We start from the raw sequence: 19,422 nt of genomic DNA, 5'->3' as shown, positions 1-19,422 counted from the left end.
GTGTGTGTGTGTGTGTGTGTGTGTGTGTGTGTGTGTGTGTGTGTGTGTGTGTGTGTGTGTGTTGGGGGGACTTAGCTGGCCCTCAGTGTGTGTGTGTGTGTGTGCGCGTTGGGGGGACTTAGCTGGCCCTCAGTGTGTGTGTGTGTGTGTGCGCGTTGGGGGGACTTAGCTGGCCCTCAGTCCTGGCAGGAGAGACAGCCAGGAGCCCCTGAGAGGTTCCATTCGGTCACCTGGGCTGCTTGCTGAGGTATCTCCGGTTAGGGCTTTCCCTGATCTGTTTCTTCCTCATAGACCCACTTCATGGGGTGAAAAGTGTCACAGCCCCAAACTAGAACAATAAGAAGGCAAATAATTTAAAAGGCAGTCCGTGCTTGCCCTGGCCCCGCTGTGTGTCCTCTGAGCCGGGATGTCTGGGGCAGCACAGAGAGTGTAAACTTGACCGGAGGGATGGGCAAGGCGAGGCTCATGTCACCGGGGAGGTGGTGGGAAGGCTGGTGCCTGGATGCTTCGGGTCTTCCCTGAGCTGCCCCTTATCTTCAGAGACTGGTGTAGGGGCCCCAGCCCAGCCCCAGGGCAGTCCCCGGGGGGCACTAGGAGAAGTGCCCCAGAACACTGTAGGGTTCCGTTTCTGGGCAGCAAAGTGGCGCTGGCTCACTGGGGAGCTTGTGCCCAGAGGTCCTGGGAGCTGTGTGGCTCGGCCATGCTGATGGCCGTCTGATCCCGCTGGTCCCACAGTGGGCTCCACAGCCTCTGGAGGGGCCTTGGGTCCTCGGAAGGGGCTCCCAGGAGTGGAGAAGGGTGGTGGTGAGGCCAGGCTGGGGTCCGGGCTCGCATCAGGGCCCGAGGTCTTCGTGGTACAGGACTCACAGCACAACCGGTGGTAGCCGGGGATGGAGCAGTAGCGACCAAGCACTTCCATCTGGCAGAAGATGGACCTGTCCTCCACACAGGGCTCCGCTGCACACACAGCACAAGGACCGACGCTGGAGGACGCCCATCAGCCAGGTTACAACTCCCACTCGGCCCTCCACCTCCCGCCCTCACCACCTCCCAATCAACCCAAAGGAATCCGAGCCACCCTGGCCAGGGCCAGGCAGATGCCCGGGTTACTCACACTGTGACAAGCAGCTTAAACGTCCTGCCCCTGGTGAGCACGCACTTGGAACAGTAAGCCCCCCACCAACAAATTTGGAATCAAGCAGATCTAGGTTCCGATCAAGGCTCTATCACTAAAAAGCTGCAAGGCTTCGGGCAAGTCATTTAAACTGTCCAACACTCAGTTTCTTCTGTGAAATGGGGATAATGCTGACATTTACCAATGAATAATTATATTATTATTGTAAGTAGCATTTGTAAAGTTCCTGGCATAGAGGGGTGCTCATTATATTAGTTTTGTTTGCTTTTGTTCAAATGTCATCTAAAAATGTTTTTGCATTTCTGTGATAACTTCAGGTAGGTCTCTCCAGACGATGTGAAGGCAGGAGCTTTGCTTTCTATTAATTTTTCCAGGGAAAGAGAAAAGGAGGGGGACAGGGAAGAGGAGAGGAGGGGGAGAGAAAGAGAAAAGAGAAAAGGTAGGGTGCTGGCTTAGGGGAACAGGAGAGAGACTAGAGAAAATGGAAAGCCAGTGGCCTCTAGATGGCGCTAGAATTCTAGGGTCAGAATCAGAGCTCCCCTTTGCTCCCAGAGGAAAAGGAAAGGAAACCCAAGCACTTGAACAGCCTGAGCCTCAGCACAGGAGCAGAGCAGCAGCAAGGCTGGAGCCAGAAGTTCCTCTGAGGACATTTAATCAGACCCCTCTATTTTCCAGATGAGGTTGCTGAGCTCAGAGAGTTTCACGAATTTGTACAAGGTCACACAGCCAACTGATCCTCTACCTAGGAGTTTGGGTCTGGGATCTTTCTGCTACTCATCTTGTCAGACCCTGGTCCTTGGGAAGGTAAGAAAGGGAAACAGAGAAGGAACCTAGGAAGGAAGCACAGAACATAGAGCCTGGTATATAGTAGGTGCTTAGTTAATATTTATTAATGGATGGATGGGTGGTTAGATGGATGGGTGGATGGATGGAAAGATGAGAGGGTGAGCTGCTGGGCTCCTGATCATGAAGCAGAGAGAAATGGCTGCTACTATATTTGTTGTTGGCTGACTGCTAAGCAGGAATGCATGCATTATCTCATTTAATTCTCTCAACAGCCCTATAAAGAGAGCTCAGAACTACAACTGCTCATCCAAAAAGCAGATATGGTTCATAATTCAGAACTTCTGAGGTTAGAAGAGTAATATTCAGTGTATTTACGTTAAGGTCCCCAGTGGAGACTGGAGGTCACCTTGCAACCAAATACGGCAATGTTTCCGTAGCAAAAGAATAACTAATCTCTCATTAGTTCAGTTCAGATTTTGCTTCCCAGTGAGTCTGCACCAAATTTAGGGGGACGCTTGCAGCTTTCAATATTTTGGAACTGCAGATAAGGAGTCATGGACCAATATAAGCATCACCCCCACCTCACAGCTGAGGAATCCAAGGCTCCAAGAGGCTAAGGTCACGTGGACAGACGGGAAGCCGGGTCCACTCCACTGCACGGCCCATGCCCACGATGCCGTGAACACTGGAAGAATGGGGAGGGGGTGGGGTCCAGAGATACACTTACTTGATGAGATCTTGTTGATGGGATCTAGGGGCCCCGACTGTGGCACCCACTCCCCGTCTGGGGTCACAAGTTCCCGGACGTCAGCCCCCACTGTGGAATTCTGGAGATTTTCTGTGAGGGGGAAAAGCAGCTCTAGTATTTGGGCTGGGAAGCCAGCCAAGCTGGGCCTCAGGTCTAGGCCAGAGGAGCTGGGCTGGACCCCCATCCTACCCGGCTCACCTCCGCAGGCGGGCAGACTGCAGACCTGGACCGTGTCCGGCTTGTCCCCCTCACACTGCCCCAGACTGCTGGCGTTGGCCCGGCACACCACCTGCCGCAGCTGGACGCCCTCTCCGCAAGTGACGGAGCACTGCCGTGGGGAGATGGGGGCGGGGGGTGTGGAGAGACAGTGGAAGGAGGCGGTGAGCTCTGCAGTCCAGCCAGTGCCCAGGACAGAAAGGGGACAGAGAAGGGTGCCAAGTCTCTGCTGGACCAGAGGGACATGCAAGGACTGCTCTCAACAGCCTCTCCAGGACAGCACAGCAACTGTCAAATACTCCTGTACCAGGTGGGAAAGAGCCACTGCCCTGATCTTGGAACCCCCTGAACCTTCCCACCATCTGGAGGGGGCCTGTGGGACCCCATTCCGGCACTACTGCTTGTGTTCACTCTGTCTGGCCTGTGCCTGTGTCCTTAAATATTTTGTGTATCACCCTGCCGCCATCCACTAGCCCAAGGGACCTGAGGCAGGTCCACGCACTTGATGATACCTTGTTAAGGGGATGTAGGAACCCAGACTGTAACAACGGCTAAGCTGAGAGAGCTGGGTGATGGGGTCACCATGGACCCCTCTAGCTCTGACATTCAATGACTTTGTTTCCAGCACTCAGCTCGTAGAGACATGCTCAAAAGTGTCTTCTTCTCTAAGAGGAAAAGGTGTGGGTACAAGGAACAGAAGGCCATTTGAAAGGGCTGCCACACACATCACGCCCTGGAACCCACATACTCTGATAAAGGGGTGCAGTGGCTTCAGGAAAAGCAAGGGTGCCCCACGTGATCAGGTCACTGGGTTTGTAGGCACTGAGCACAGCCTCTCCTAGCGGGATGGGAAGGACTTGCAAAGGTCCACTTCTCATGCCAGGGCAGGTGATGAGCAAGGGAGACACAAGGGTCACATGCCACACAGAACAGTGGGACAAAGACGGCTCATCTTCCCAGGAGGAATAATTACAAACAGCAATAGCTCTGGAATGCTCTGCCCATCTTACAGGGGCAACTATCTTCCACCAGCTGTCACCTCTCTGTTTTACGTAAGGGGCCCTTTATGGATCAGCGGTCTTTCTGGTTTATATTCAAACAAATAAAGCTATATATTATGGAAAAGAATATAAAATCTGCACAGGTTGTGTGGAGATTTTTAGTTCTTTAAAATACTCTGTATTATGCAATATTTCAAGCCTACAGGAAGGTATGAGGAAGCTGGTCGTGAACGCCTGTTCAAACACCCCCACTAGCGACTTTAGTAGATCAGTATTCTGGCGCATTTTCAAATACCGTGTTGTGCCTTTTTAAACTTTAAGTAATTGGTATCCCCATTGGTAGGCCTACTTTCTTCATACTTCAGTGCTTTTTCTCACCTATTTTTCTGAGGGTTATCTATATTGATGAGTACAGTTCAAGCTTATTCATTTTTCTTGCTGTATAGTATTTTATTACATGAATAGACCATGGGGTTTTTTTGGGGGGGGTCCAATTTCCTATGGATAGATATTTAGAATATTTCCTGATATTCTGTTATTACAATAAACATCATTGTGCTTATTTCCATGATCAAAAGAGGTTTTAAAAACTGTAATCAAATATACAGATCATAAAATTTACATCATAACCATTTTTAAGTGTACAGTTCAGTGGCACTAAGTACTTTCACATTACTGTGTAACCATCCATCTCTAGAACGGTTTCTTCTTCCCAAACTGAAACTCTGTGCCCATTAAACATTAACTTCCCATTCCCCTCTCCCCTGGTCCCTGGCAACCACACTTCTACTTTCTCTCTCTATGAATTTGACTGCTCTAGGTGTCTCGCATAAGTGGAATCATACTGTATTTGTCATTTTGTGTCTGGCTTATTTCACTCTACATAATGTCTTCAAGGTTCATATCAAACGCGTTTTTAAGAAAAAACCCCAAACTTGAAAAAACTTCCCTGTGGCCCCTGGACTATTCCACAACCTTCTTACTGTTTGCCTTTTTCTTCCCTGGCCTCCCAGCAATGAACTTGCTACAGAGCTGCCAGAGTGATCTTTAAACCTGAAATCAGAGCTGGTGACATACACGTTAAAACCTTTCAAGTTTCCCACTGCTCTTAGAATAACTCTAACTCCTCATAAAGCCCTGCAGGATTTGACCCCCTGCTCACTCTCCAAAGATGTCGTGTAAGCCCTGCCCCTCTCATTAAGCTCTAGTCCCAATGTCCTTTAGGTTTCTGGAACATGGCAAGGTTGTTCTTGTCCCAGGGTCTTCATATGGCTCACATCTCAGGTCTCAGCTCGAATGTCACCTCCTCAGAGAGGCCCTCCCTGATATGTTACCCTGTTTACTTCTGCTCAGCTCCAACTGCAACCTGTAAATGCTTTTGTTATTGGTACTTGTCTCTTATGTCTCCCTCACTAGACTGTAAGCACCATGAGGACAAGAATCAGGTCTGTCTGGTTGGTAGTGGGTTCCAGGCATTCTTAGTACAGTGTGCCTGGAACGTACTTGGCACCTTAGTTTCCCGACCAGGGATTGAACCCGTGCGCCCTGCAGTGGAAGTGCCGAGTCTTAACCACTGGACATCCAGGGGAGTCCCAGTAAATATTTCTTAATACAAGAGTGTCTTACAATTTGCTCATCTGTAACACAGGGATATTAGCCCAGGCCTCCTAACTCTGTGAAGGTCAAAGCTGATAGTGAATGGATATAAAGGCCAAGCCCAAAACCATGGCCCAGCATGCCGTTGGACTTAGTTTTGAGAAAAATCAGATCAGATGTGTGGAGAGGGATTCAGCCAGAAACACTCGGCCTGCAGGGAGCGCCAGATCTCTCTGCAGCTCCTCCACCCAGACCCTCCTCTTCCTTGACTTTGCAAGGAAGGCGCCTGTCGGCCCAGCCCCTCCCACGCCCTGAGGACAGCTCACCTGGGACCAGGCTCCCGTCCGCCACTGGGCTGGACAGGGCACGCGGTGGCAGGGCCGGCGGGCCTCGGGCCGGTCCCCGGGGCAGGCCTTGGCCGGCATGGCCTTGTGGGTACCGTTGGGGAGGGGCAGCAGGCACTGCACTCCCCGAGTCTGCACCCCCAGCTTCCCACAACTCCGGCTGCAGGTGCCCCACTCCTCCGTCATCCACCTGGAGACAGACAGGGAGAAAGGTGGAGGAAAGGCAGGACTATGGGACACTTCCTCCCAAGGCCACTCCCACTCCCTGAACCACCAAAGGCAGGAGCCACAGAGATGGTTTGGGCTTCAGAATGCTTGGGGGCCAAGCCAGCCACCCACGTGGCTCTGCAGCTGTCAGGCGTGTGGCCTTAGGGAGGTCACGTATTCTCTCCTCTGTTTCCTCATCTGAAAAATGGGTATAATGCATATTTAAATCCTGACACCCTGCAGGTCCTTGGACAAGCTATTAACCCCTCTAAGCCTCAGTTACCCCATCTTTACATCAGGATTCTTTCAACACTTCATGAATATTTGCGTGTCTAGCATGTGCAGGCACTGTCCTAGGTGCTGACATTCAGCCGGGCACAAACAGATGAAAATCACAGCTTGCAGAGTAGAAGCCCCTACCATGGGGCTCTTGGGACAATTAAAGGACCTGTATATGTAAAGCACATGGCAGAGTGCATGGCATGCAGTAGGCATGTCATAAGTGCAGGCACTATTATCATCACCGTCAGTGCCTGCAGAGCTTTGGTGCTGATCAGCTAAGCCGCTAGTCTCCAAGCGTCTTTTAGCCATAGAGCAACTTCCAGCAGCATCTTAAGCAGGCGCCCACTGGAAGAGTTAGACAAAAGCAAAACTGCTCTGGTGGGGTGGAGGGAGGGGCAGCCCCCAACTCCCACTCCCCTCTGTTTCCTGAGGCATCATTTAGTAAACGACGGCTTTAGCCAACCCCTTCCCTTAACAAACAAAACAAAAAGCCCCGAAACTTCATTTGACATTTTACAGATAAGGAGACAAGCCGGGGTGGGGTGACCTGCTAGGGGTCATGGAAGAGTTAGCCCCGCGTGCTCTGTGATCACAGATGTTTGTGGGCAAAGTGGCCTGAATAAAAAGTAATACATAAAAAAGAACCATGGAGAGCCAGGGGGCTGGGGATCGTGGCCTGGGCCGGGCACAGGGAGGCCATGGCAGCCTCTAGCACCGGTCAGCAGCTCCCGCCCTGGCTCTGAGGTCCCTCTACCCTGTGGAAGCAGAGCTGCTGTGGATCAGCAAGGCCGAGTTGGAACCCCCCAACCCTGGGAGGACTCCTGGGAGGCAGGAGGATGGACTCAGCTCTTCATGGTTTCCTACTGGCCAGCCACCCTCGGCCCTACCTGGGGGCCACTAGAGAAGCCTGCTGGGGCTGAGGACGAGCTGGGCATCAGGCCCAGAGACCAGACATCGATCCTCCACAGATTATAGCTCTCTCCTCTCCCCAAAGCCACCTCCAAGTAACCCCAAGAACATGACCTTGGGCTCAAAAAGAGCCTGTGTCCTCAGGCCAGGGAATCCCAATCAGGGCTAGACCACAGCTGGGCGCTGAAAGGCCAGACCGCATCCCTGGGCCCCACATGACTGGGCAGGGAGGAACTGGTAGACAGCGTCCTGGCCTAGGGCCTGGAAACACTGAAATCCTCTTCACCTGCATGGACCCCCTGGATCACTGAGGGAAAGCTGTGTCCCCAGATCGGGCCTCAGCTTCCGCATCTGTAAAATAAGCCTGGGAGGAGCAGAACAAAGGCAGCATCTTCCTCCTTCTGGGAGTGAAAGTTAATGCAGAAATCCCAGAGGGGATGGACGGGCAAGGAAGGCCGCGCGGGCCATGGGCAGAGGCTGGCGTGTGGGTGCTCTCTGCTCAAGAAGTCCCGGCTGCGGGGGCTACGTGCCTCCACCCTCCAGCACTGGCGGAAGCAGGCTCACCCGCCCCTCGTCCTGACGTCAGGGCAGAGAGAGGGTCTGCTGTCAGCCTCTTGTCCCTCCCCCAGAAAGCACTCACGCAGGCTGGGCACACGGGTGCTGGTTGCAGCGCCGGCGGATGGGCTTGGGCCTCTTCCTGTGGTCGCACAGGTGCCGCTGGACCATGTGGTGGTCTCGTCGGCGCCGGCAGCCGTACTTGGTGAACTGGATCCCTGAAGGGAGGACAGCCTGCCGTGGGGGTCAGTCTCACCAGGTCCCCACTGTCCTGCCCAGAGCCTCAGGGACAGTGAGCTCTGGAGAGACTGCAGCCAATCCCCCCTCCCTCTGTGCCTTTGCATCTTGCCATCCCCAAGTCACTTTCTGAAGAAGCCTTCCTTGACCAGCCCATCTCAGGTGTCACTGGTATAGCACAGCTGGGGACGTGGGCTGCTGTCTCTGCGCGCAGCTGGTGAGCCCTTACAGGGCAGAGGACCTGCCCCGGATACTGCTCTAGCACCCCCAGCCCAGCCCCAAGGCCCTGCCCAGGCACCCTGCCACACCCCAGAGACCTTCAAGGAGAAACTGAGGCACGAGCCGGGGACATGCCAAGTGGAGACGATGTCAGGCCCCCGACCCCTCCCGCTCCTCCCACAAGGCGTCTGCAGTCAGGCAAGCGAGTACCTCCTCCGCAGGCCTTGGTGCAGGGTGCCCAGTTCTTGAGTGCCCACTCGTAGGTGTCTGTCTCCTCCAGGAGCACGTTGTTGCTCCCGATAAGGGGCAGCAGGTCCTCGTGGATGACGTACTTGTAGGCCAGGCTGCTGCGGGGGCCACCCTCAGCTGGGGGGAGCACCTGAAGGGAGACAGACGAGGTGGCAAAGGACTGGAGAGCAGGGAGGCAAGGCCAGCATAGGGAGACCGGGGAGGAGGGGTCAAAGGGGAGGATGTGGGGTTAGAAGCAGAACCAGTGAGAGCCAGGAGGGGGCAGCACTGAGCACGCACTGGCGAGGCCTTTCAGACCTGTAGCCACATGGCAAAACTGAGGCTAATACAACCAACTCACGCAGCTCAATATCAAAAAAACAAACAACCCAATCCAAAAACGGGCAGAAGACCTAAATAGACATTTCTCCAAAGAAGATATACAGACTGCCAACAAACACATGAAAGAATGCTCAACATCGTTAATCATTAGAGAAACGCAAACCAAAACTACAATGAGATATCATCTCACACCAGTCAGAATAGCCATCATCATATATACACTACCAAACGTAAAATAGATAGCTAGTGGGAAGCAGCCGCATAGCACAGGGAGATCAGCTGGTGCTTTGTGACCACCTAGAGGGGTGGGATAGGGAGGGTGGGAGGGAGGGAGATTCAAGAGGGAAGAGATATGGGAACATATGTATATGTATAACTGATTCACTTTGTTATAAAGCAGAAACTAACACAGCATTATAAAGCAATTATATTCCAATAAAGACGCTAAAAAATAAAAATAACAACAGCAAAATAATATAAACTCCAAAACAGAAAAAAAAAAATCTACAAACAATAAATGCTGGAGAGGGTGTGGAGAAAAGGGAACACTCTTGCACTCTTGGTGGGAATGTAAATTGATAGAGCCACTATGGAGAGCAGTATGGAGATTCCTTAAAAAACTAAAAATAGAACTACCATATGACCCAGCAATCCCACTACTGGGCATATACCCTGAGAAAACCATAATTCAAAAAGAGTCATGTAACAAAATGTTCATTGCAGCTCTATTTACAATAGCCAGGAGATGGAAACAACCTAAGTGTCCATCATCGGGTGAATGGATAAAGAAGATGTGGCACATATATACAATGAAATATTACTCAGCCATAAAAAGAAATGAAATTGAGTTATTTGTAGTGAGGTGGATGGACCTACAGACTGTCATACAGAGTGAAGTGTAAGTCAGAAAGAGAAAAACAAATACTGTATGCTAACACATATATATGGAATCTAAAAAACAAAATGGTCAGAAGAACCTAGGGGCAAGACGGGAATAAAGACGCAGACCTACTAGAGAATGGACTTGAGGATATGGGGAGGGGGAAGGGTAAGCTGTGACAAAGTGAGAGAGTGGCATGGACATATATACACTACCAAATGTATAATAGATAGCTAGTGGGAAGCAGCCACATAGCACAGGGAGATCAGCTGGTGCTTTGTGACCACCTAGAGGGGTGGGATAGGGAGGGTGGGAGGGAGGGAGATGCAAGAGGGAAGAGATGTGGGGACATATGTATATGTATAACTGATTCACTCTGTTATAAAGCAGAAACTGACACACCATTGTAAAGCAATTATACTCTAATAAAGATGTTTTTAAAAAAAAAAAAAACTCAAGCTAAGCAGCTACTGTGTGCCAGGCCTGAGAACAGCCTGTGTGCCCATCGGTGATTCTCCTTCCCACACACCTAAGTTCCAATGAAGGCAGGAACCATGTCTGCTGGTCTGTCCTGCTCACCAGAGCACCCATACTGCCTGACTCTAGAAGATGGTCTACAATAGAGACTCTTATCACATATAGGATTGCCAATATTTTCTCCCAGTCTGTTCAGGTTATCTTCTCACTTTCTTCAAAACGTCTTTTTTGATGTACAAAAGCTTTCAATTTCCATGAAGACCAATTTCTCTCTTTTTTGTTGTTGTTGCTCATGCTTTTGGGATCATATCTAAGAATCCAAGATCATGAGATTTATCCCTCTCTTTTCTCCAAGAGTTCTATGGTTTTAGCTCTTGTACTTGGGGCTTTGATCTATCTTGAGCTGATTTTGGTATACGGTGTGAGGCAGGGGTTCAACTTCATTCTTCTGCATGTGCATATCCAGTTGTCCCAGCACCATTAGTTGAAGAGATTCTTCTTTCCCCACTGAATGGTCTTAGTACTCTCGTTGAAAATTAATCAGCCATGGGTGTACGGGTGGACAACAAATATAGGGTGAGTAGGAAGCACACGCTGGATTGAATTAGTATGCTGACATCAATAGGCTTCAGACCCTGCCCTCTAGGACCTCCCTGACTAATGAGGGTAGCACCAGGAACAAAGCCTGTAGAAGGCCTCCCTGCCACCAGCCGGTGCCAATAGAGCCCCTCCCAGTCTGGTCTCCTGAGTTAACAATCCCTGCTTCATAAGCCCTGGCTCATGGTCTAGGAAGAGGGGGTGTGGGCAGAGGTGGGCCTCAGCTGGGACAGTGGCCCCATCCCCCTCTCAGGAGGCTGGCAGTGCCAGACAGCACTCCTGGGCCACAGGCCACTGGACTCCTGGACTCACTTGCTGGCAAAGCCATAATGCAACTGGATACTGGATGATGGCAGAACCATGGGGGAACCAACCCAGGTTCCTCCAGTTCCTCCTGGGCCCTATTTCTGACCCCGTGTTAAGGAGAACAGACTCCCTGTGTGGGGCATCTCTGATCAGACAGTGAGACAACCATTTCTTTTTTCCTCCTCACTTGCCATCCTCCCAGCCTCGAAGCACAGAGGGCATCTTGGCCTTGCCCAGGCTCCTGAAGACACCAGAACAGGAGGATTTCCACCAGGCCTGCGTTGGCTCAGCAGCAGAGACGGTGAGCTAGGGGATGGGCTGGGGCAGCAAGCGGGGGGCGGGGGCAGGGGCCACCATGCAGGGTGGGGACTCACCAGGACGGCAATGGCTTCCGGCAGGGGCCCACTGGTCTTGAGGCTCTCCTTGGCGTCCTCCACCGCGTACTCCCACTCCAGGCCCATTGCAGTGAAGGTCCGGCTCGTGGGTTCCTTGCCCTTGGGGTTGAGGATGAAGCTGCCTGTGACCTGGTTCTTCACCGCTGGCCATGGGGAGAGGGTCACACAGATTTCTATTCCCCTCCACAGGAGCACCAGCCACACCTCAGGGGTTTCAAGGCCGTCCCAGTGGGCCCCTAGGGGCTCCCTGCCCACCTGTCACTCCTTCCCACCTGAGCCTTTCTCCAGTCCGATGGATCATCCCACTGCCCCCACATAGCACCCCTGCCTCTGGACCCTGGTACACACCATTCCTCTCACTTTGTCTCCCCTTCTTCCTGCCCGACTAATCTCCACCCACATTTAAGGCTCAGCACAATTCTCCCCTCCTCCAGGAAGCCTTCTTTGATTGTCCAGTCCTCAGGGATTTGCCCTCCCTACAACTTCGACAGCAGAGCATAGAGGCTAAGAGTACAGGCTCTGGAGCCAGACTGATCTGGGAAAGTTACTTAGCCTCCCTGTGCTGCCTCTGTTTTACCATCTGTAAAATGGGAATGGTAATTCTACCTAGCTCATAGGGCTGCTGTCCCATGGGGATAATCGCAGTATCCCTTGCCCACCTACCCTGCCATGGGGCTCTTGGGACAATCAAAGGAGTTCATATATATAAAGAACTAGGCAGAGTGCATGGCATGCAGTTGGCACTTAATAAATGGTAGGCACTATTACTGTCATCAAATCAGCCCCTGACTTTTAGCACTGTTGCAATTACAGATATCCTGTCTCTCCCATAGCCTGTCAGTGTACCTCCGCCATCTCAGTGTCCTTGGCCCAGCACAGCGCCTGGCACAGAGCCAGAGTATAAAAAATATCTGTTCATTTTTCCCCCTTAAAGTCCCAGTCAGCGAGTAACTCACAACTTGTAACTGAAAGGCGCTGGGTGACTGGCGGGCGGAAGGTGTGTAGCTGCAGACACCCCAGCAAAGGCCCCCGAGTTACAGCCTCATCCACCCTGGAGGCATCAGGGGTCAGAGAATGGCTGCACCGTGGGACCCGAGCCCCCAGCCAGGTGGGGCTGGCAAAGGCTCTGGAGCCCCGGGGTGTCCCCACCTGGTGTAATTATAAGAGCTAAGGATCCAGGGATGAACCACATGCTGTTTACTCTGCTCCCGCCTCAGTGGGGTCCTCACACGCATCCTGAGGTTGGTGCTGTTATTAATCCAGATGGGGAATCAGAGGCCCTGAGAGGGGCAAGGGTTTGTCCTGGACACACAGAGGCTGGTAGCCCAGCTCTCCGGAGGGCCAGCCTCCCTGCTGAGTGGGAAGAGAGACACCCCCTCCTTTCCCGCAACCTGATCTCTGCCAGCCCCCAGAATCACCAGACCCTCCAGGCTAGAGCTGAGCATCTCCTCAGGCCCTTGTCTGCCTCTGCAGCTCACGACCACTGCTGTCCCCGGTCCCTGGATGTACTCCCCGCCTTCCTGGGGGTGGTGGGCTGGAATCTCCACCACCTCCTACCAGCTCTGAGCCCAGGTCCTACCACTGACCCACTCGGTACCTCCAGCAACTCTTTTAACTTCTCGGAGCCTCAATTTCCTCAACTGCAAAAATGGGATAACAAGAGGGTTATCATGAGGCTCCGACGAGATAACGAATGAAAAGCGCCAGCTCCAAGCCCCCCACACGGTGGGTATTAACAGCACGGCTTGTCTTCCCTTCACTTCCTTTCAGAGTCCGTGACCCCGAATTCCAGGAGCGCCTCACACATTTGGACCAGGGCCTCGGCCTTCACTGCCAAGGCTGCCACCTGTCCCGGGCTTCTCCAGAGAGTACATACCCTGTTAGCGCGCGTGTGCACACACACGGGCACGCACACACTCACTCCCACATACACACTCTGCACGTTTACACCAGGGCCGCTGCGGATCTCACACACGTGTAATCACACAACCTGTGCTGACGACAGGTCTCAGTGCTGCTTCCCTCTCCCCCAGGCTCCCGGAGAGCTCTAACCCTCACCCCATAAACACACAGCAAGTGTGCCTGCCCACAGCCTGCCACAGGTGCTAGGAGCCTCTGCCCCGACCTCCAGGGAAGCCCATCCGCTGCCTACAAGCGCATCTAGCTCCTTGGAAGGGCTGGACATCTGAGCGGGGTTGGGGGGCCGTGGGTGGAAGGGGCTGGCCAGGGGCCCAAGGGGCTGCTGACATTATGGAATCATCTGTAGGGGTGCAGTAGGAGGAGTGTCTGTAAGCAACCATCCTCTTCCAGGGGTAAATGACCTTCTCCCCTTGTCCCTGTGCAGGCGTAATACTCCACAGCCAGACAGGCAAGCGGGCAGGGAGGCGGCCAAGCCAAAGCCCTCCCGTCTCACACTCCCTGTGCAGAGGTGCAGTTGGCAGGGGCACGGGGTAGAAGATGGCAGACCCAGGCCCAGACTGGCTCACCCCGCAAGTGAATGAGGGCACGCAGAGGGCCCACAGCCACTTTGCGCGTCAGTTTCCCCTTGTGCCTTATGCCTGCTTGGACTACACTCAGGTGCCCTCCAGAGCAGGTTAGGAATTTTTACAGCTGTGCTAATGCAGATGTATTCTCCAGGGAGTGCAAGTTCTCCAGGAGACTTTAAAAATGTCTTGTATTATTTTAATAATAACCTAAAAATATGAAAAGTTAGCACTTTTGTAATATACAAGCTTGCCCAGAGACGTTAGGTTCTGGGTTCGTGTTTATGACGAGCTGGTGACAAGCAGGGTGACTTGGTGGGCACAGTGGGTAAGAGCGGCCTCTGTGACATGCTGAGGCCCAGTGACATCACAGCCCACATGCCCTCAGTAAGGAGCCTGAGCACAGACGAGTGTGGGGGAACCCAGCCACAGCCCAACGTGCGGGCAGCGGCCTTCTGCCCACCTGCTCGCCAGGAGCCTCCGCCAAACCATGCTTGCATGTTTTAAATTGAGATTAATTCACATACCAAACCATTCTGCCTTTCAAGGTATGCAATTCAGTGACTGCAATCATCACCACTGTCTAACGCCAGAACATTTTCATCACCCCCCAAAGAAATCTGCCCATGGGGGCTGTGGGCTGGGGGGGAATCTTCACTGGATCTCCTTTCATACCTTCTGATATTTGAACCATGGAGCAGGTTCCCATTTCAACATGAATAAAAATCAATCAATCAATAAAAAAGGGTTCCCTCAGGCTTCCCTGGTGGCGCAGAGGTTGAGAGTCCGCCTGCCGATGCAGGGGACACGGGTTCGTGCCCCGGTCTGGGAAGATCCCACATGCCGCAGAGCGGCTGGGCCCGTGAGCCATGGCTGCTGAGCCTGCGCATCCGGAGTCTGTGCTCCGCAACAGGAGAGGCCACGACAGTGAGAGGCCCGCATACCAAAAAAAAAAAGGGTTCTCTCCCATCATTCGAACTCATGAAATGCCCTCTGCATTAGAATCCTCTCCTCTGCCCTCCCAGCTCCCCCCACACCCGAGGGCAGGTCCCAGGGCCTGGCTGCCCATCTCCTGGCACCCTGGCACTCACCAATGTGGTGGGGGACCTTCTCCAGCTCCTCAACCTGGATGTGCCTGGCACCTGCTGGGATCTGCACCAGCTTGAGAGCTCCTGCCACAGAGGAAGATCCAGAAAAACCATGAGCATCCTGAGCTGGTAGCCCCACTGCCAGCATCCCCCATCACCCCCTCTCCTCACAGATACCCAGGAACCTCAGTTTCTTTGTCTGTAAAATAGGAATGGGCCCTTCTCCATAAGGTGCTGAGAGGATCGCAGTTCATATCGCTCAAGATGCTCTATAAATACTACTGGGCTCTGTGTGTGTGTTAGTTCCTATTATCTGCCACTTTCTTGACCCTCCTTTTCTCTCCTGACTTTCCCTCCCCGCTTTCTTCTCACACTTTAAGCCACTGTAGGAATCTTGATGAAATAGGCCATGAAGATCCAGCATGGGGGGCCCCCGTGATCCTCCCAATCCAAGGCCTGAAAACTAACCTTTCTCAGAGCAATCAACTTTCCCCCAACGAGGAGAGGCATGGCAAAGGTGAATCCCCAAGGGGAAATGAATCTAGTTCATACTAAAGTGTAAAGGACTAATATCTGGCCCTTTTCAACAGCAAGTGTGGCCAGATTGGAGGTGGGGAGGGAAGTCAAGGAACTCTAAGGCACCGGGAGTTCAAAGCAGGAAGCACTTCAGTTAAAAAAAAAAAAAAAAGTGAGAGAGAAGAGCAAAAAGGAAATTACCAGTCCAGCCTGGGCCTCATCTACAGATCTGTCTGGACCCTCATTCCCACTAACAGCCCCAGGCCAAAGAGATGGCTGAGTTCCTAGGACAACACAGTGCCAAGCAGGAAATGCTTCTGAGCTCCCGAGCCCAAGTGCAGGCGCAGCACGCCTGGAAAATGAGGAACCACAGCCGGGGGCAGCTGTGGTCTGAGACAGGCTCCAGGGCGCCCCCCCGCACCAGAACTGTGGCCCAGCTCAAGGAGGGAGGGCCCACCTAAGGGATGGTTCGGGCTCTAGGGACGCTAGCTGGGCCAGAACCCCAGCCCCTCCTGGTCGTCCCCCAGCCCTAACCTGCTCACCTGCCTGCTTGGAGGCCTTGCCCAGAGTCCCCTTCACAGTCCTGCAGTGGGAGTTGTCGCCGCCGCAGACCCCACACTTGTCATCTGCCTTCATGGACCCCACCTCCTTGTCACAGCCGACGGGCTGAAGCCAGAGACGGGGTCAGCGGGAAGAGGCTTCCATGCCCCACCACCACCCCCAGGTCGGCAGCCCCTGGCCCCCTCCTCAGTCCCCAGGCCCTGACAGGAGAGAACCCTGGACCGAGAGCCATTCTTGGAGTCACCGTGTGACATGGGCAAGGTCTTAAACCTGGCCACGCCTCTCCCATCGAATGGGGTTGGGCAGTAACCCTTTTCCAGCATCCCAAGGTCATGTTGAGGACCAAGGGGTGTCATGGGTGAGGAAGGGGAGGCAATGCCTGTGTTCCCAGGGAGCAGAAGGAGGCAGTGCAGCCCTCCAGTCTCCCGGGGCAGGGAGAGGGTGGGCAGCCAGGAGGGGGGCACCTACCACACACTCGCCGCGGGCACAGACGCTGTACGGGTCCCGGTAGCTGCAGCGAGTCCCGTCGTGGACCACCTGGTTCATGAAGACCACGTCCCCTGTGTCCTCTGACTGGCAGATCAGCTCACACTTCTGGGCGTCTGTGGGGAAAGGGACCACACTGAGCCAGCTGGGCTCGGAGAAGGTGGGTTGGCCTAGACCGACATTAACACGTGGCCCGAACAGGAAGCTCCAGGGGCCAGCTCTGGGCAACGGGGGGAGAACTAGGTGTGGAGCTGGGCTTCAAATCCGTGCTGTGTCACTTACGAGCCATGTGACCTTGGGCAAATTATCTGACCTCTCTGAGCCTCAGTTCCTTATTTATTACGCCTGATCAGTAAAATGCCACATCACGTCGTTAAGAAACATCAAGTGATAAAACAATAATAATAACAATAATAATAAGCCCACACTTAATGAAAGCTTACTATGTGCCAGACTTCTAAAACCTTTATACATTCTCACTGTACAACTTTAAATGCTTTTTGTGAATTAACTTAAGTTAAGCCTCTCAATACCCCCAAGGAAGTAGCATTACAGAGGAGGAAACCAAGGACCAGAGAGGCTAAGGAATTTGCTCAAGGCCGTACAGCCACCCAGTAAGTGGCAGAGCCAGGATTCTAACCCAGGCAGTCTGGCTTGAGTCCTGCTCTGACCTCTACATACACATCACCGTCACACATGTGATGGTGAACCTTACCATGCTCGTGAACATGAGAAGGCTGCATGAAAGTAAGGCAGAACAGTGGTCTGTGCTTGGGTTTACAAAACAGAGCGGCAGTGAGGGAAGGAGGGAGATCCTTTCTAGTTCTAACAATCAAATCAAGGCTATTAACGTCCTACAAGAGTAGGTTCCGGAGAACATATAAACACTTGCTGTGTTTCTTAGGAAAAGGGAGGTTGGGGCTTAGCTAACTTCCTGGAATTTGACTAAAAGTCCTGGGAAAACCCAAAGTCCAGCTGTCCCATTGGCCTTGCAGCCCTTCTCCACCCCTGTGGCAGCAGCTTGTGTGGGTCTGCATGGATGTGCAAGGCTTCCAAAGCAAAATTGGTAAGGAACCATCTGGCTCCAGGGTCCTCATCCCCGGGCTCCCGGGATACCTGGCGGCGTCTTGCCCCAGCACTCAGGACTCAAGTCCGGAGCCACAACACCCAATACTACTTCGGATTTCATGCAGAGCGGGAGTCATATTCCTGGTGGGACCTGGGCCAGGGGCTAAGGGGTGGGGGGCTGCATCCCTCCCGAAGACAGGCAGGACCCTGACCAGTGCACCCCAGGCAGGTGGGTTTCTGGGCAGCCCTGGAAGCCGGCCGACAATGGCACGGGAGTGGTGAGCTCCCCAGGCTAGGAGGAGTCTAAGCAGGGAGAAGACACTCCCTACAAGCATGTTCTGGAGGGGTCTGTGCACTGGCGGGCAATACACAGGCCTCCAAGGTCCCTTCCAACTTGAAGGCTGTCATTCTCAACGTGAGCTGAAGACGGAGGGTCTTGCCACTGATACTCTGGAACCAGGGCTACGAAGAGGCGGCCCTGGGCTCAGGAACGGCCATTCTGATCGGCGCCGTCTGATGCGAGGGCTACGTGGTAGGGGGTAAGCATCAGGCTATGGAAGGACCATGGAGAGGCCGGCAGGGGAAAGTAGACTGAGAGGACCGTGAAAGGCCCTTCCAGCCTGAAGGCATGAATCCAGCCCTTCACTGGGTTCTCTCTGCCGCTGCGAGAGCCATCCCCGGAAATGCTCCAAAACAGACAGGCACTGGCTTGGCCCCAGAATTCAGACCCTCCGCTTGAGTCCTGAGACCTGTGTCCAGGGTAGCCTGTAGGGGGTCAGTAGGAGGATCCCACAGACTCCCATCGGCCTGACTTTCAAATCATTTTCCTTAACTACTGAAACAGTAGCACCATCAGTAAAACCTAAAAACGTGGTATGTAATAGGACAAACTTCTCAGGAGCAGAGCAAGGGGCACCCGCACCTGTACTGGGCCTTCTGCACAGGTAAGGACATGTCCGAAAGGCACCAACCCCGACAGCCAGCACTGCTGCCAGCCGGTGCCTCTGGGCCAAGTAACCCTTGCTCAAGACATTGTCCTTGCATCTGACAGAACACGGTCAGCATAAGCGTACAAATCAAGGATGGCTGTGATGAGGATTGGGGCTCCCCCAACGTGCACAGCGCAAAGGCCTGCACAAAGGCGCGTGGCAAACTTGCCGACTGCAATATCCCTTTTGGTGCCACCGCTGTCCCTCCACCTTCACTGGTGGGCCAGGCCTGGGAAGCCCTGCCTGGGAAGACATGGACCCAGCAGATGCCCAAGGCCACGGGGTGGGCGTGGGGAGCAGGACTCCACTCACCGTCGTCCGGCTCGTAGGGGATCCAGCTGTGCTTGGCATTCTGGTGGACGTAATAGGAGTTGCGCTTGGCGCACTGCTGGGCCCGGAAGTCCTCGTAGGGCCCCGGACACTCCTCGCCGTTGCAGACCTGGTACTGGAACGTGGGCCCCGAGCACAGGCGGCCTCCATAGGCTGGGCTGGGGCGAGCGCAGAGAGACCGTGCTGGCTGGAAAGGCTCGGGGTGGGGGCAGGCTTCCCACATGGTGACCTGGGGTAGCCCAGCCTTTTAGAGTAGCATAAAAAGGGGCTCCACTAACTTACAAACTAGAGAGGAACCCCCACTGTGAGGACTGCTGAGCTCAGAGCCTTGTGGTCCCTTCAGGCATATGCCACCTATTGTGTGTGTGTGTGTGTGTGTGTGTGTGATGGGGGAGAGGAGAGAATGAGCAAAAGAAAGGGGGCAAAGGATGGGGGGGAGGG

General features: G+C 53.5%; 1 protein-coding gene across 2 annotated transcripts in view; it reads right to left on the bottom strand.

Annotated features, from left to right (window-relative positions):
* Nucleotides 1-270: 270 nt before the first annotated feature.
* ADAMTS14 (ADAM metallopeptidase with thrombospondin type 1 motif 14) overlaps nt 271-19,422 on the bottom strand; it is a gene marked incomplete at its 5' end in the record, with an annotated part of 90,406 nt that continues 71,254 nt past the window's right edge. For both annotated transcript variants that reach the window (XM_082674188.1, XM_082674187.1), the window contains 11 exons: nt 271-957; nt 2,649-2,759; nt 2,868-2,997; nt 5,809-6,016; nt 7,865-7,997; nt 8,446-8,614; nt 11,440-11,603; nt 15,035-15,115; nt 16,090-16,213; nt 16,577-16,710; nt 18,964-19,139. In XM_082674188.1, coding sequence (XP_082530314.1) covers nt 464-957; nt 2,649-2,759; nt 2,868-2,997; nt 5,809-6,016; nt 7,865-7,997; nt 8,446-8,614; nt 11,440-11,603; nt 15,035-15,115; nt 16,090-16,213; nt 16,577-16,710; nt 18,964-19,139 — 1,924 coding nt within the window. In that variant the 3' untranslated portion in view covers nt 271-463. The remainder of the gene's footprint in view (nt 958-2,648; nt 2,760-2,867; nt 2,998-5,808; nt 6,017-7,864; nt 7,998-8,445; nt 8,615-11,439; nt 11,604-15,034; nt 15,116-16,089; nt 16,214-16,576; nt 16,711-18,963; nt 19,140-19,422) is intronic.

The sequence above is a fragment of the Grampus griseus genome (genome assembly GCF_964374135.1).
Source record: "Grampus griseus genome assembly, chromosome: 16".
NCBI classification, from domain to species: Eukaryota; Metazoa; Chordata; class Mammalia; order Artiodactyla; family Delphinidae; genus Grampus; species Grampus griseus.
Note: the sequence above shows the minus strand (reverse complement) of the source record. Positions and strands in the feature narration are given on the sequence as shown.